This window comes from Dysidea avara, chromosome 9 (genome assembly GCF_963678975.1).
Source record: "Dysidea avara chromosome 9, odDysAvar1.4, whole genome shotgun sequence".
In the NCBI taxonomy this organism is placed as follows: Eukaryota; Metazoa; Porifera; class Demospongiae; order Dictyoceratida; family Dysideidae; genus Dysidea; species Dysidea avara.
The window spans coordinates 29,748,444-29,766,903 of NC_089280.1; the positions used below are offsets into that span (position 1 = coordinate 29,748,444).

Sequence of the window (18,460 nt, forward strand, 5' to 3'; positions counted from 1 at the left end):
TAGCTATAATGACAACGAACCAGCATCGTCATTTCCATCGGATTCTCCGCTCTTCCGCTTCGAGCTCTTCTTTCTAGCACGAGTTCTTTTACGAGTTCCAGCATTCGCCATTTTATAAAACACGGACTGAATTACGGAATTACGTTACACTAAACTCGCGATACTACAACGCTGAGTGAACTTGTTGATAGGTGTTGATTGCCTCCGTTTCCAATCCCGGGTAAGGTATATATTATCTATGGGTTGCATCATAGATAATATATACCTTACCCGGGATTGGAAACCGGACACACTTCAATACAAAAATCGCGAGCCGTCAGCATTGTAATAATTGACACTTTCGCTTTGATATGTAAGGTTTCACCTCGCCGACGGAAGAAAGGAAAAGAACGGGTAGATAAGCTACTAGTTGTGAACATGAAGAGGATTTACCGTGGTGGTAAGAACAATACTGTTGTATTACTTGCATACAATCGTCAAAATTTTGAACAAATAGCGTTTGACGCGGTTTATGCAAAAAAATGGCTTTTTAGTCGTACCCTCGACTTTTGGGGTTCGTAGAGCAGTGTGGGAGCGATATTTTTCGTATATATTATCTATGGTTGCATCAATATCGGATATCGGTACATGCCAAAAACCCATATCAGTACACCTCTACAACCAAGTCATCCATCAGACACATCCTAGAGGTTGCATACGTACATGCACATGTTCACAGAATTTAATGACTTGAAACTGTGGTGAGTGGAGAAATGGAAATTACTTTATTCTTTAATGCAATTACGTACACACTTTGCTGTCTTCACCCAGATCTTCCCTATTGTGGTTGCAAGAAATCAGGACTTACTTCTTCATTCATTGTATGCACTTTTTCATTTAAAATGACAGTTTCTCTTTCTGCAAACAAGTTTCAACAAAAACTACCAAAACCCTCATACACTGCTCATGGTACATGAATGTAGCTGTAACTACTTGTGGAGTTTTAGTGAATTGAATAGTTGTAAACAATGCAGAACCAGTCACAAAAACAAGTACAGGTAACAGAAAAACCAATAATATTTGTATAAATAGCAGTCCAGCTTATTTTTGAATTGAACAAATGACATCTATACAGTTCTTAATAGCATCAAACAACAGTCTTAGCAACTATACACACTACAAAAAGTAATGATTGATATTTAATGTCCCAAAAGAATGAATTCTAAACTACATGCACACACAATAATAGCAAAATTATTATTACTACAACTGAACAGTCTTCTCAGATAATCAGGCTTATCAATAACAAAAGGATGGACACCAACAGAACATTAGCTGTTTCTGTGATTGCAGCACAAGTGGCAGCAGCAGTTTGCTATATGGAGTATAACAATCAACACAATAAGCAACATGAAAAACCGCTGTATAAATACCCCCATGGAACCACAGTTATACAGATTCACCCCTGTTAAAGCTATTATTTTTGTTTTGTAATAAGTCCTTTGCTTATTGGTGAACTATTAATTTAACAAATGAGTTGCTCTTTACTGACATTAAACATGAAAAGGGGTTGCTGAGACGAGGTTATTTTAGTAAATACAGCAGAGATTTACCATTTCACCAATGAAAATTGATGCAGCCTGCTTAAATACCTTGCAAGGAGCGGTGACACTCAAGTAATAAGGTTAGCTGGACATAATTGTACCACAAACCTTGGTCAATACAGAGTGATTTTTATACACTCTGACTACAGTAACTTAGGACCCTATGACGTTTAATTCTTCAATTTCTTAAAAAGGCTGGACAAACACTTATATTATTATTAAATAAAGGCTGAGAAATCAACCCCAGCATGACTATATCTACAGGGATCCAATCAAGTACTACACGTATAGTTACTCTACTATTTGCCTCACTTAGTCAATTAATATTTTTATGACTATTTGCCTTTGCAGCCCATAAGTCAAAATATTTTTTATTACAGGTGTGACAATCTTTTGCTTAAATTTGTCATGACCTTATTAATGGAATTCCACTTATTTCTATATGCAATAGTTTTTGGATCCCTTATGTGACTATCAGATTTTATGACGATCAATTTCTAAGGGAAATTTTTCATTAAATTATATTTTGGTATGTCGATTCTTAGTAAGACTTCACTGTATGTCTAGTACCAACATCTGATGTCACAGCACAAGTGCTGTTATGTGTCCTAATATGAAATGAAATGAAAAAAGTTTGCCCCTAAGTTTGCCAGGTGGCAACTACTGCAACAGCTTTTGGTGACTTTGTGGCAGTTTAACGCCAAGACGATACTCCGCCAATATCCTCTTTTTCCTCTGAGGACAACTTGGACTTTGGTTAAGTTATACATGCACAGGTAGCTAGTGTTACTGTAGCATAAGTAATTTGCTTTCAGTTGTAGTCTATCAGCTAGTTGCTTCTGTATTGTCTGTTTATCTAGTACTGTAGCACTTCCATATTATTTCATTGAAAATTAGCTTGTGATGCTAATACTATACAGTGATAAATCATAATACATTACTCACCAGTACACATCTTCCAGGATTAGTAACAGAGCAAAATGCATATGCTTGTTCAAGAGTGATAATAATATCTGAACTAGATCTGTAAGAAATTTGTTAATTTTATATACCACCATCAAATGTAACCACTCACAATCCCACATAAGTGAATTCCAAAGAACAACATCCCGTTGCATCTACAACAGCTTGAACAACCTGAAGAGTGAAATGGATTCACTTGTATTTTACTCTAAGAAATTGCTGATTACACAACTATGGATATACTACTGGAAGTAAAATTCCTGTATTTGGTTTCATTTCAGTAAGACAAATAATACTGATCTATTAAGCTCATTTGTTTGTTCATTATTGGCAAACACACTAGGAAACATGCAATTAACTGATAGAACAGTCATTAGCATAGTTAGCAATAAGGCAACTGCTATAGTAAATACTGAAATTGAGATGCCCTATAACAGACCAGTCATCAAAATATAAAACAGCAATCACACTATACTTGATTTGCCAAGTGCAATTTTAACTGTTACGAGTACAATTATTCCCTAATTGCACAAAAAATATGTGTGATTGCCTACTAATTACATAGTGACCACCCTTCATGCTAAATAATCTGACAACCATAGCAACTGTTACTAAGCACTAAGCAACAGAAATGCAAAAAATAACCACTGCAAAAGGCTAAGCAGACTTAGCAACCATTACCTAGCAACTATTGCTATGAGAGGTTTACCTTAGCAATGGTTACCTAGCAAATCGTTGCTAAAGCAACCACATTTTGCTATAAAATAGGGTATCTGTCACTATGGTAACATCAGTTGTCAACAGAATTACTCTATACTGTCAGAGTAACATTGCAATTACAAAAACAAACCAAGCAATTGAGACTAATTGCATTCCCTACTATTGGAACTGATGTATGGTAAACTAGATAACTAGAGCAATCACACTACACTTGACTCTAATAGAGCAATCAATAATTATATTCCTCCTAAATTGTTTTGGTTACATACACCTTTGAGAGTTACATATTGTACAGTTTAACAATACTTAACTTGTATTTATACTAGCAAAAATGATGCTTTATTTAAAGGTATTTGATTCATATATTGTGATACAAGCACGCAGTGATAGCAATTTTGGAGCTTCACACACTTTACTGATGTATATTGACCAACTATTGACACTGACCAAAAAAATACAAAAAGGTGATAGTGCAAACTGCAAAGTTGAACCATGATCTCTGGATTAGTACACTCTCATTTCTTCCAAACAAAATTATTGTTTCTATGGGTCAGGTTTAGGGTAAGTGTATATATAGTCAGATTCAGTTTTGTTTCGTAGCCATTCTAGTTCTATATCTATATGTATATATTATCATGAGCTCATCAAATCCTATGGACACGGGAGCATGTAACACTGTACACAACCAATACTATGGGAAAAATTCAAACACGGCATCCAGTGTTACTATGTATATAATTGGTTACATCATTCTTACGCACAACAGGGATACACTGAATGGGCTGCTACTCCATCGTCTTATGTGAAGGTAGCAAAGCTGCTTCAATAGGAAGATTGTCGAGTTGAAGGTAGAGCTTGGAATAGTCAAGCAGAGTAATTTTGCATGATCATCGACTGTAGAAAGACTGTCATGCTAAGCCTGTGCTACTATTCCTCTGTCGTGCTATTGAACTTTGTTTCCATAGCTTTGCTTCATTGCAGTGGAACATGACATACTCAAGCATGTGCCCCCTGCATTATATCCTAATTAGAAATTTTTTAAAAGTTACTTATAGTACATGGCAGCCATGTTTGAATTTTGCTGTTTATGGAGTTACATGCTCCCTTGTCCGTATGATTTGATGTGCTCCTGATATTATATAGGTTTATTCTTGGCTAGTTTTGATAAGATATAAGCATAATAAGCATAATAATGCCTGTATGTGTCAAGCTATTGGTTAGAGTTGGTCCACCATCACCACCCTCTAACCATAATTCACCTCATATGTACTCACCAAAAATGTATAATATTTTTGTAATCATTGATTGCATACAAAATAAATTTCCGCTTAAGCCATGTAAACTTAGCTGTCAGTTTCTCATACACCAATATTCAAAAACAACATTGCAGACATTGCAGATGGACGAAATAATTTTATTCTATAAGACTGAATTAGATAGCTCACATGACTCAGAATACAATTTTCTTAGTCTGTTTTATTAAGTGAATAGTAAATTTCACATGACTTACATACATAAAACAATTGTGATATGTGACCGGATTTGCAAAAAGGTACCTTTTTCACACACAAAATTTGACCCATTTTTTGAACTTTGATCCTTCATAAATTTTTGATCATGGCATATAATTGCCTAGAATTTTCCATGAGTGTTGCTACAGTATCTGGCTACATTTTGATAGTAAGAGCAAGTTAATCAGCATAAGGAGTGAAGTGTTATATCATTTTGTTTGCTGGTATGTAAAATGTGTGGAAAAGGTACCTTTCGCAAATCCGGTCACATATAGTGATAATATAATTTATCAGCTACGATAAATATTTCCGTACACTATCATACACTTTCCTTGATTGAAACACTATAAGTTGGGGAAGAGGCACAATTTTTTTGTTGTTAAAGTGCATCAGTAACTATAGCTAGGGGGCATGCAATACAACTTCAAAGCAATATCAAAACTTATACGGGTACAAGGAAAATTTGAAATTTTCAGTTGGATTCAGGATCAAAGAATAAAAACGTAGTGAAACAAGAGAGGTTGTTTTCACAATGAACATTAATCCCTAATATAGACTGAAGTATAGGATTAAATGTCCATTAGTATAACTGCAGATATAGGCAACCTCTTTTGTTTCATACTGTTTTGCTCTCGTTTTTGCTACTCCCTTGTTTTTATTCTTTGATCCCTAATCTTTCTAATTTTTCCTTCTATTTGTTTACCTGTTTAATAACATAGTTATGAGTAATGAACCCATGCACATTGCATCAAAAGAAAGAATAACACCAGGCATGCTATAAATTAATTTTGCACCTGGATACGTGCCCCAAAAATCAATTACTGAAAGGTACAGAGGTGATTATGTTTCGTCTTCAGCTATGTTCACCCATTACACAGTGATACAGTACAAGAAGTGTCTCTGCAATCACAACGGATTATATGGGTGATGCTACCACTGCAGCCACAGGGAAGCCATGTCATGCTACCGCGAATTGACACCTTGCATTGTCAGCAAAAAGACCTGAGACACAAAGGAGGACAAAAGCAGGGACGGATCTAGGATTTGTAAAAGGGGGGGGTTAACTCAAGGTACTATTCTCTTGGGTAGAGGTGTGCAAAGCACACTTTCCAGCATGCGAACTAAGGGGGTCTGGGGGCATGCCCCCAGGAAAAATTTGAAAAATAGATGCTAAAATACTGTAATTTGGAGATATTTCCACATAAAATTCATAATATTTTCTGCCTGTAGATATTTTATATACTACCTTTAGGTTATAGGTATGGCTCTCTGAAGCATTTTGCTAATGGAAACGTTTGGGTAGGTACAGACAACCAAGTACATGCTGCACCCCTCTCACAATTGCACAACACTGAATAGGCGCATGTTAGAATAATAATGTTGAAAGTGGAAAATTTTGAAATTTGAATAATGCAAGATTGAATCTGAGAGTATTTTCAATGGAAATTGTGTACCTGAATTAAGTATTGCCATACATATTAACTACACAAGTACATGAATGAAGCCCTTTAAACAGACCAATGCACTTCATTGTATTTATAGGTGCAGTGGAAAAATTCCATAACAGAACCAACTACATGTTTCCATTGAATGTTCTATTAGAGTAGTTAGCTGACTGCTCTATTAGAGTATCTTGATCTTGTACACCTCCAATGCTGATCCGGGTCCTTGTTGTATAAACTTTAGCATAAATCCACTGATAATACCTTGGAAAGATGTTTATAAGGTGGTTTTATGAGTATTTGTATTGTTAGTGATTATATAATTATGCTAAGACAATATTTCATTATAATACTCAGCATATTGATCAAGTAAAGCCTAAATATGAAGGGGGGGGCTTCAGCCCGCAAAGCCCCCCCCCCCCTGGATCCGCGCCCCTGAAAGGTAAGTCCATGGTGCATGTGTCATATGTGTACTGCAGTTATGTCTTGGGATGAAGCAATGGAGTGAAAAAATCAAGCCCGTAGCATTATGCATTATGTTTGGCTGAAGGAATCAGCTTGTCAGTTAGTAGAAAATTCTGTTAAATAAGAATTTTTTTAAATTCCACACAAACTTGTTGGAGTCATTCTGAAGACATATTTGGGTTTGGTTATTACCACCAAGCTGTTTTGAAGAGAAAGAGATTCTATTTTTGAGGTGATATTGTAGGACAAGAAAGTTCAAAACTCCGTTATCCCTAATATACAACACTACCACACTGTATATAATACATGATACCAGGCTGTGTTTAGAACTTCAAAAGTTGGGGGGTTCAAGCCCCCTGAGCCCCAGCTTTTCACTACTGCTTTGGTATTATCAGAAATATTTAAAAACTGTCATTATAGAAAACTAAAGTAGAGTGGTCAGATATCAGAAACTCTATATCAGCTATATACAACATTCAATCAAATAGCTATGTGGCCAGTAGTAAAGCTACATCAATATGGTTACACTTATTATACTCATTAATGTCATACCTGTGTGCAGGTGCTGCTGCAACTTGGGTTAACAGGATCTACCACAGACTCACAGGCCTGGATGGAAATAATAATTTCTAAACTCTGAGCTATACACAAACTGCTGTGTGAAATGATTAACTCTTACTGGCACTGACATTATGCACAGTGCAGTATCAGATCATTAGGGTATAATGCACCACAGGTTGGTTGTTATGCAATGGCTGGTAATCAACCCCATGGGTATTGCTGTCTTTTGAATTGTGGTACAAGCCAGTTATATCGTGCTTACTACTATAGTGTTACTACACAATATTATCATATGAATAGTATTCTTGTATAGCTACTCATAATGATGATACAACTAGAACTAACTTGCATCACCAGTAACATGACAAAAGAGGCTAAAGTTTGTCAAACTAGCAATTTGGTGGATACAGGCTTGGTAAATTTATCGTGCATCCAATATTCACAAAAGATAATCGTTTGGTAAATTTCATCCAAATTGTCAAATTCAATAGTCTTTAGCCCAGCCAAACTTTTGTTGCTGATGGTACTTTATACCAACAAAGCAAAAATTTAACTCCAAAACTCATACAGCAATCCATCTGACCAAGCAACCTGTATAATTATGTAAACTTAAATACCGTTGTGACTGGGGTAAACAAAATCCAACCACAACTCAGCCACTCACGTCACCATCTTGGAGAGCTCTGAGGGGAGTATTTGTTGTCAACAAGGCAATACAGCTTCCCATGTCATTTCTGCGACAACCAAAATCTGTGTAGTATCTTATAGCCTGCTGAGGATCATAATCATCCTGTAAGAAATCATTTACTAGCATAATAAAATGCTCCTATGCAGTCTAACAATTGACACATCACACAATTTAATGGCTGCACTTGTTAATTACTATTCCACTAGGGACCTGCAAGCTTGTGAAGGACAGACTCAGCAACTTACACAGACAAAAAACTTAGACTAGGTTGTGACTTGATCCACAGATAGCTTGCAGTCTTGGCAAGTGCCTGAGGAGCCGCACAGTCTGGGATACAGCATTCAACCAGTGCATGCATATACAGATAAATGTGTTTCTTTCTCTTTATTAAGGACTGCATGTGTAAGCATATTACTCCATCATTGTATTTCAGAAGTAGAGAAAAGAGTAAATAGGACAATCTAAATGTGCATATGACTATATCCAAGTAGTGAAACAAGATAATATGGTGGTAATACAACATAGCTATGTCGGAAATCCCTACTTTGGCGTGTTGATTTAATTTGTTCAATGCCAAAGTAGGGTTTTGTTTCACAACTTTATTTTTTTAAATAATTACAGTTTGTTTCTTTTGTTATAGTTTAGCTATGATATTCATGTGTGACTGTTCTATTAGAAATATCTGTTGTACCAAGGTGACTGCTTTATTAGAGTATTTTGCTGGCTTGACTGAACTTCTAGGGAGTAGTAAAATTACATGATCAATCAGTAAGGGGCATGATCATCGTGCCATGTCTTCACCAGTGACACCAATAATTGTTATAAGTCAGCTAGATCATTAAGGAGTAAGGATTCTCCAGAAATAAAGGGCAACCGCCAAATGTGCTGCCAAAAAGCATCATAGAAATATGTTACATGACAAAAAGCACCCTTACAGATAAGTCTAATATCAAATCTAGTGTTAAATATAAGAAACCTTGTATATAAGTATCAATATTGATTTTTAAACAAATTACCATAGCCCAATTTGTGATCTGCCTAGCTTTCTGCATGCCTGACCACAGTCAAAAGTTAGAGGCTAATTGACACATAGTATATACAACCACCATGTTACTGTTCTATAAATGAGAGACACAACTCTAGCAGTGTGTCACAAGAAGGGAGATGATTGGGCCAGCAGATGCAGTACATGCAACAATATTGCATGTTCATGATCTTCATGCAGCAGATGCAGTCTATCATAGAGTGTGCAGTGTCAATGATATTAGATAAATCTAATATCAAATCTAGGGTTAAATCTAAGAAACCTTGTATATAAGTATCAATATTGATTTTTAAACAAATCGCCATAGCCCAATTTTTGATCTGCCTAGCTTTCTACATGCCTGACCACAGTCAAAAGTTAGAGTATATACAACCACCATGTTACTGTTCTCATAGTAACAAATTCACAAGCAGCAGGTGCCTTTCGCAGTTCTCCCCTGCGTGCTTTGCCTTCACTATTTACACTAGTTGTCATCTTATGCAATTACAAGGAAACCATATCAAGGTGTTAGTTTTAACACTTTCTTTGCAGGCACATACATAGATACCACAAAATCAGTTGAAGCATTTTAATATGCTACCGTTAGAGGGAGGACATAGTTACACTTATAATGATCGGTTGGCTAGATGATCTAGAGCTTCACTGATAATCATCACTAAAGCACATGACTACACCACTGTACAGTACTATATGATACTACTATATCATAAGTAGTATCAGATGAATATTTTAACTAGTTCAACAGAATGAAATGAACTGCTAAGGAAATGCGTCACTATATCAAAGTCACTTTTGACTTACTTGTGATATAATTATACAAAAATCCTTCACGTTTTATATATGTAGGGAGGTGCATTACTTACCTTTGCACAAGCTGTGAAATAATTAATCAGACGTTGCCTACATCCTGGGGTTGAGCAAAGTGTACCATACATCTTGTCAACTTCAGTGAATGAAACATTCCCTCCTTCCTCTTCTAAACCTTCAAGCTCAAAAATAGCCTGCACAGCAGTACCACAACTATCCCCTTGACTAAACAGTGAGAAACTAGCAGATTCACAAGGAGAGAGAGGTGGAGCAGTAGGTCCCTACAATAATGAAGTATCTGTTTAACACTTCAAGAGTACCACAATACTCAACTAGAAGACACAACTCTAGCATGGTAATATGACAAGCATATTTGACTATTGCACTGTAATGCTTTACATATATATACTGTCTAAGTTGACGATCTTTTATATTACAAGTACGCATAAGGAAAAATTAGGAATTTTAAGTTTGATTAGGGATCATAAAAAAGTTGGGAAACAAAGGAGGTCTCCTACAGATTAAATGTTCACTAGTATATCTGCAGGTGCAGTTGTTTCCCTTTTATTTTCTATAATTCCTAATCTCCTAGTTTTTCCTTATACTTGTTTGTTTACTTTTTTTTGTAACAACATTATGACCAGTGAACCGTGCATACTGCATCAAAAGAAAGGATGGTGCCAGAGTTAATGTTTTTGTATGAACACGCACCCCAGCTATCAATTACTGACTCAAATGTGAAGTGGCCATTATGCTTTGCTTTCTGTTATGTTCAGCCCATTACACAGCATTACAAACAAAGAACAGTATCACCTCTGCAATCAATCCAGTCACCACAAAAAATACAGAAGATTCCCATTTACAAATGCAGGAAAGCCATGCATTGCACTACCACAAATCGACACCTTGGGCTGACAGCAAAAAGAATGGAACGCAAAGGAGGACAAAGGTAAGTCCATGACAAATGCATTGTACATATTGTAGTATGCCATAGGCACATCTCGGGACAAAGTAATGTCGAACAGTGAAAAAATCAAGCGTATAGCCTTAGCTGTTATTGAGTTATGCTTACTGAAGGCATCAAACAGGCAGGCAGGCAGGCGGGTGGGTGGGGGGCGGGAGGGTGGGGGGCGGATGGGCGGGCAGGCAGGCAGGCAGGCTTTTCATTTGTAAACGAGAATTGTCTGTATTTTCCATGGTGACTGGATTGATTGCAGAGGCACCTTTGTTTGTAAGACTGTGAAATGGGCTGAAAATAGGTGAAAGCATAATGTAATTGCCACTTCGCTTTCAAGTTGGTAATAGTCCAGTTGCATGTAAGGGAAAGTATTTTAATTGAGCTTTTAATTGCGCTTGTGCAACCACTGGATGCTGTGGTTAGGCATAAAAATGTACAGAAACCATTGGGAAACGGACGACCACGGACACAAAACAAAATCTATTGTCACCTTAAATCTAAAGAAGGTATCCGAGTTTTTTAACCAGCACTGGAAACTACATTGATTTCTACTCCCTGTGATGTTTGTCTGTTGTAAACATGCTAAGCCAATAGCGAGTTATGAGCCAGTAAAGCATAGAATTAGTGATGAAAATGTTTTTCAGAGACAAAATACACAGGCAGCTGCTTGCTTTCGTTGTTTACCACATGCAGGTACAGTACAAGAACAAGTGTTACAATCACCTGGACGATGTGTCTTGGCCTGCTGAGCACGCCGGCTATTAACTTAGTTGGCTGCTATGTTGATTCAGCGCTTTCCTGCGAAGCGATTCACTACAAAGCTTATTGCTAAGATCTGTTGCCATTCTTGAACGATTTTCTAACTCTGAACTTACGAATAGCAGTTGTAAAAAGCCTTGTCTGGTAACTTTTCTAACTTCATGGCCCTATAACTCAGGCATTTTTCATCCTATTTACAACGGATAACCGTGAAACGACAGAGAAATCAATGTAGATTATTCCCATATACAAAAAATAGGAACATACCGTATACTTTGAAAGTAACGGAAGTTTTACTGTAGGTTATCATCGGTTTTCCTAATGGATTCAATACATTTTTATGGGCATCCACGGCATCCAGCGATTGTGCAATGGGCAATTAACACTGATTGCATTCCTAAGGTCTTACATGCAACTGGACTATTGATAGTTGGGCACACCAATTGTCTGTATTTTTCGTGGTAGCTACCTGATTGATTACAGAGGCACTTCCCCTGTTCTTTGTTTGTAGCACACTGTAACGGGCTGACATAGCTGAAAGCGAAGTGTAAGGCCAATGCACTTTCGAGTCAATAATTGATAGCTAGTGTGTGCATTCAGATGAAAACATTAACTCTGGTGCCACTTTTTTCTTTTGATGTGGTATGTGTGGGCTCACCAGTCATAATATTGTTACAAAAAAGTAAACAAACAAGTATAAGAAAAATTTGGAATTTTAAGTTTGATTAGGGATCATAGAAAAAACAGTAGGGAAACAAGGAAGGTTGCCTGCAGATACACTAGTGAACATTTAATCCCTACCTCAGTCTTGGTATAGACTGAATTAGTGATTAAATGTTTATTAGTATATCTGCAGGTGTAGGTGACCTCCCTTGTTTCCCAACTACTTTTTCTATGAACTCTAATTGAACTTAAAATTCCTAATTTTCCTAATATGTTATATATAGTAGTCTAACCTGTGTACAAAACCCTGGTGACTGGACTCCACATAGAGCATACAATGTTACAGTAATTGCTTCAAATACTCCACTGAGATCATCATCATCACCTGGATAATCCCTGCAGAACATGAAATAAGCTTTATTACCACCTTAGTGCTGGAGTAATGTAATTTTAACTGGATCAGACACTTTGCCATTCATCAATATTAAAATGCAAGTATATCTACACTATAGTCAGCTCGCGTTTGCCTGAGCCCTTGTTTTTCATGAATAATTCTTGCTACATGGGCCAGCTTCCCAAACATTTAGTAGTACTGTGAAGCCCTTTAAACACCAGAACTGTTTATCAAAAAAGCGTTTTGATACAAACAAGAACAAGTGAATTATGAGGCTTTAAAAAAAAATCGCATACAATTTAGTAAAGGCAATGCAGGACAAGAAAACATACTTGTTCCAGTACGAAACCATTGGGAGTGAACATGTTCACCTCTTTGATATTACTATATTTGGTGGGGGCTCAGGTGAACGTGAACTGAGGGATTTTCCCATTTACCAGTCAGTTTGATGACCTAACTATATAATTTATCAAGAGTTTACCCTTCTCCATTATTATACTCTTCATAATCAGTGATTTCATGTAACTTATAACTAGCTACACTAGCCATATTTTCAAGCATTATTGTATGACTTATATTACCACCTTCGCACAAACCTTATTGGATTTTCTTCCAATTTGAGGTATGTTCCTGAGCCATTGTTGGCAGATTTTGATAAACCTACTTTTTGCCATTTTTGGCAACTTCAGAAGCTGCCAAAATTGCCAACTTCAGAAGCTGCCAAAATTGGCAACTTCAGAAGCTGCCAAAATTAGCAACTTCAGAAGCTGCCAAAATTGGCACCTTTCAAAGCTGCCAAAACTGGCAACTTCAGAAGCTGCCAAAATTGGCAACTTCAGAAGCTGCCAAAATTGGCACCTTTCAAAGCTGCCAAAACTGGCAACTTCAGAAGCTGCCAAAACTGGCAACTTCAGAAGCTGCCAAAACTGGCAACTTCAGAAGCTGCCAAAACTGGCAACTTCATAAGCTGCCAAAACTGGCAACTTAATAAGCTGCCAAAACTGGCAACTTTTAGAGCTGCTTCAAAAATGTATCACTAGCAGCTCTATGATATTTCCAAAAGTGGCATAAATTCCATGTCCTTTTATAGTTACAAAGGTATTTTTTAATTGTGGGATTGAATTTCAGTTTGGGGTTTCAAAACTGAAAGCTTTTATAGCTACCAAAGTTGGCAAGATTATAAATGTAAGTTTATAAAATATCCAAAATGGGCAAGTTCTGTAATTACCAAAATTTGCAAGTTTCATAATATCCAATGTTAGTAAGTTTATAATTACCAAAATTGGCAAGTTTGAATTTCCAAAATTGGCAAGTTTGAACTTCCAAAATTGGCAAGTTTGAATTTCCAAAATTTGCAAGTTTTAATTTCCAAAATTGGCAAGTTTGAATTTCCAAAATTGGCAAGTTTGAATATCCAAAATTGGCAAGTTTGAATTTCCAAAATTGGCAAGTTTGAATTTCCAAAATTAGCAAGTTTGAACTTCCAAAATTGGCAAGTTTGAATTTCCAAAATTTGCAAGTTTTAATTTCCAAAATTGGCAAGTTTGAATTTCCAAAATTGGCAAGTTTGAATATCCAAAATTGGCAAGTTTGAATTTCCAAAATTGGCAAGTTTGAATTTCCAAAATTGGCAAGTTAGAATTTCCAAGATTCCATTATTGGCATGAAGTAGGTATGTCAAACTTGGCAATAAAAAATATCTTATTCTTGCCAAAAATGGAAACTCAAACCCACAATCAATGGTTACACACAGCACTATATAAGTAAAATCTGATACCTTCCAATTTTGGAATAACTGTTAAGATGCTTGTGAGAGAAATTGCAGCACTTACTGGTTCCATGACAAAGCGGTGTATACTCTCCTTAGCTTGCCAAGGAAAATACGTTGCTCTTTGTTTTGCAATAATTCAGATCCCACATAATGCCAATGTTGGCAATAATGGGGGTCACAAATTATTGCCAAATTTGACAAAAAAATGTCCTGCCAAATTTGGGCTTAAAAGAGCCAGTTTTGGAAGCTCGGTAACTTTTACATTACAGGTTTTTGCAATTGAATTCGTCGCCTTTGCGATTGAATTCGTCCCGTTTGCAATTGAATTCGTCGGTATTGCAATTGAATTAGTCGGTTTTGCAGTTGAATTAGTCGGTTTTGCAATAGAATTCGTCGCGTTTGCATTACAATTAGTCATAAACAAAACGGCTCCAAGAAACCAACCCGTTCATTAAGAGATGAACTATTTATGCCTTGGAGAGTTACACTTGCGACACTAGAAAGTAATTGGAGCTGGTAGTACGCGAAGTTGATAGCTGTCTGACAAGTTAATTAACTTGCTCGCTAGTGACCACACCCATCGAGAATGGCGTAGTAGAGTTTGGAATGTTGCTGGATAGGCTGTAGAGGAAGAATTATTGCCTTATAAAGAGTTGTTTACTACTGTTGTACTTGAACAAGTTCTTGTAGCAGCTGTTACATCATGTTTTCGTGTTTCCTCCAGCTGCCATTCTTGTTACGGATTAATTTAACTGCAAAAGCGACGAATTCAATTGCAAAACCGACGAATTCAATTGCAAACAGGACGAATTCAATTGCAAAGCGACGAACTCAATTGCAAACGGGACGAATTCAATTGCAAAACCGACGAATTCAATTGCAAACAGGACGAATTCAATTGCAAAGCGACGAACTCAATTGCAAATGGGACGAATTCAATTGCAAAACCGACAAATTCAATTGCAAACGGGACGAATTAAATTGCAAAAGCGACGAACTCAATTGCAAACGGGACGAATTCAATCGCAAAGTCGCCGCAAAAACCTGTAATTGTGTTGTTGTCACTACTTTGAAGTTGCATTTCGTAAATTGCCAACAATGGCAAAATAAAATTCTTTACATTGCCAGACTTTGCTTTTAAGGCTGTTCCAACTTTGGCAATAACCCAATAGCTGCAAAATATGGAACCCAATAGATTGACAAAAATGGCAACATGTTGGATCTACATTTGGCAAAATATGGACAATGCTGAATTTGCCAACATCTGGGATAAACCTAATTTTGCCACAATTGGCAAAAGTATGATACTGAATGTTGCCAAAACTGGCAAAAAGCAGGTTTATCAAAACCTGCCAAAATTGGCTGTTGAACATACCTCCCAATTTGGATGATATAAAGAGCATAATACACTACATTTAAATTTATAAAATAAATTTTTTTTTTAAATTAAAAAAATAATATTACAGATTAGTAGTAGCAAGAGTACATAATAATAGAAGAGGGAGGAGAGTGTCTAACTGCTATAGATTCGCTAAACGCACAGCGCTCAGACATTACGCAATCATCTATAGCCACCAAAGGTGACAAACGGCGCTGCCATCTCGATTATAGGCGCTGCCCTCTGAAGTAGGCTTCAGCATTATACTGCTTCAATCAACAGATATTAACAGTCTTCTGTTCACAAAAAGGTATTGATATATGGCTAGCTGTTCTATGGATTGAAGTAGGAGGGTTTGAGCGCTGTGTGTTTGTACAGCCTATATTGAGAGTTAGACACTCTCCTCCCTCTTCTATTATTATGTACTCTTGGTAGTAGTGCAAAGTTACAAGCAATTACAAGTGTGATTTTCTGTCATGTGTGCAGGGCAAACAACTTACAGAATTAAGACTTAGTGTAAAATTGGTCTGCTGATAGGCTAGCCATTGTAGTGCAAACCTTTTGTGATTTGAAATTACTGATAGTATTAGCTAAGGAGATATAGAAATAACCAAACATGTGCTCAATCGAGATACTCTAATAAAACAGTCATAAAGAAATTAAAACCCAAAGCCAGCCTTTGGGGCCATACATATACAGAGTACAAAAAGAAATGAAATCAGCCAAGTTGTGATAAAAGAGTGCAGTCTTCTAAAGCCTGGGTTTAAAAAGTTGTGAAATAAAAGGTGGCAGCTAAGAAATGGCTCCAGTGATATTAATGCTAGTAAGTTTTAATGGATGTGCGCATTATCATACAGCATGATAGTACTGTATCATGAATCACGATAGTGGTTCATAATAGGGATCGGGACAAAAATTTTCAAAACTCTCTAATAGAACGCACGCCAAAAGCAGACTTCCGGGCTTTGGATGTGTTTCAGAAACCTTCCAGACCTTCCTCTGGTGTTGTAATGACTGATCTGGAAGCATAAAACACAAGGGAAGTGGTTTTAGGAGTTTTTAAAAATTTCCAAAATCACCCCAATTTTCCATCTTCTTCATATTTCGCGCGTCTACAACCCACAGGAAGTAGATATCAGCACTAAAAACATATGGCATATTTAAAATCATTCCTACCCAGGTCTGTGTGGTATTAAAATCTTTGCTTTCTAAGGCGATTGCGAGATATAGAGGAAGAGTCATGGCTTTGAGACGCCATTCATCCGTGAAGCCATACAAGCAAAAGTACAGCAGTACTAGTTTTAAAATATGCCATTTGAAGTAACGCACGGGACTAAAACTCATCAAGATGTATTAAACTAAACATTAAACATAAACGCTACTCACTGAAATTTGTTTCTGAACGTTTTAGAGTTCCTCAACTCGCGTCAGTGAAGGGGGTGTGGCCCATAGCCCGTCACTGAAACCGCATTCTGGGCACTTTCCTAAGGGCTGCTACAGCCATTGTCAGTAAAGAATCGACGTAACAAGCCTCGTAAGCTATCAGAAATAGCGTAACCCTTCAAATCGAAAAGGGTGTGTGTCCCCTTTGTACGTGATCGAAAATTAAGGACAGCTCCGAAGCTTTGGGGGAAAGAATTTGCGAAAGAAAATAGTATAGCCTTCCAGTATATGTACCACTATCAGGCCTTATAAGCTAACGGAAATTTAACTCAGAAGGTTGATATTGATGTTCAACGTGGCAATGCTGCTTCTGTAATGGCATCAATTCCATCATCACAGGATTGGGCAGAGTTTGCCTCTCTACCCACTGTTTGAGTGTGAAGACCTTTCCATCTTTAAAAAGAGGGCGTGTCTCCTTCGTACATGATCGAAAGATTGAGAACAGTTGCCTTAAGGATCTGCACGAGAAAAGACTAAATAATAGCTACAGATAGCTACTTTTTACAGATTAGTAGGATTTTCCAGCTATACAATTTCAATGCCTTTGTTGTTGTGGATCAAAGCATCTAACACGTTGGGTGAATGCAGCCTGTGCATGATCATGCCTTTTCAGAGTCTAGCTATAGCTATTCCATAAGACTGTTCATGAGTACGCACTCTAGTTGTAGCTAGTAGACAGATCCTTGAGTATCATGAAGCAAGCCTTCGCATACTATATTACTGCAGTACTATATGTTACTTCAGTACTATATTACTACATGCAGTGCACCAGTGGCGTAGCCAGGAAAAAAAATTTTACCGAGGCAAAGTTTATACATTGAAATAATTGAGAGGGTCAGCTTCTGACTCAACTCAGTGATTCATGCACACTTTCAAGCATGGGTGGTACAGCATTTGCAGATTGACTCTCTGGCTGGTTGGAAGAAATTGTTTCAGAAAACTCTGAGCATTTTCTACATGTCATAAGTAATGCTCCAGCTTACAGTATACCATGCTTCAATTAGTAGACTAGTGTAATTGCACTCAACACAAAAACTGAATTACTCCAGAGATATTTGAGTGATCAAGCCATCATGGACTGTAAGTCATAGTCATGCACACTACTTTTTTCAGTAGTGATCTGATGCAATGTTTAACTCAGAGATTATCTCTTTAATGTGATGCTCAACTGCATCATGTCAAGCTAGAGATGCTCCCTTAAGGAAAATTTTGAAAATAGATGCTTTGAAATGGCATGTGGAGGCTATTTTTATTGTAACTGCTAATGCATGATATGCATGATTAATTGATTAACATAAATGTAAATGAT

General features: G+C 36.9%; 1 protein-coding gene across 1 annotated transcript in view; it reads right to left on the reverse strand.

Annotated features, from left to right (window-relative positions):
• Positions 1-7,794: 7,794 nt before the first annotated feature.
• LOC136267653 (uncharacterized) overlaps positions 7,795-18,460 on the reverse strand; it is a 38,815-nt gene continuing 28,149 nt past the window's right edge. Inside the window, exons 10-13 of the mRNA XM_066062803.1 lie at positions 12,459-12,561; positions 9,842-10,066; positions 7,910-8,035; positions 7,795-7,836 (exon numbers count right to left, since the gene is read on the reverse strand). Of these exons, the coding sequence (XP_065918875.1) occupies positions 7,795-7,836; positions 7,910-8,035; positions 9,842-10,066; positions 12,459-12,561 (496 nt within the window). The remainder of the gene's footprint in view (positions 7,837-7,909; positions 8,036-9,841; positions 10,067-12,458; positions 12,562-18,460) is intronic.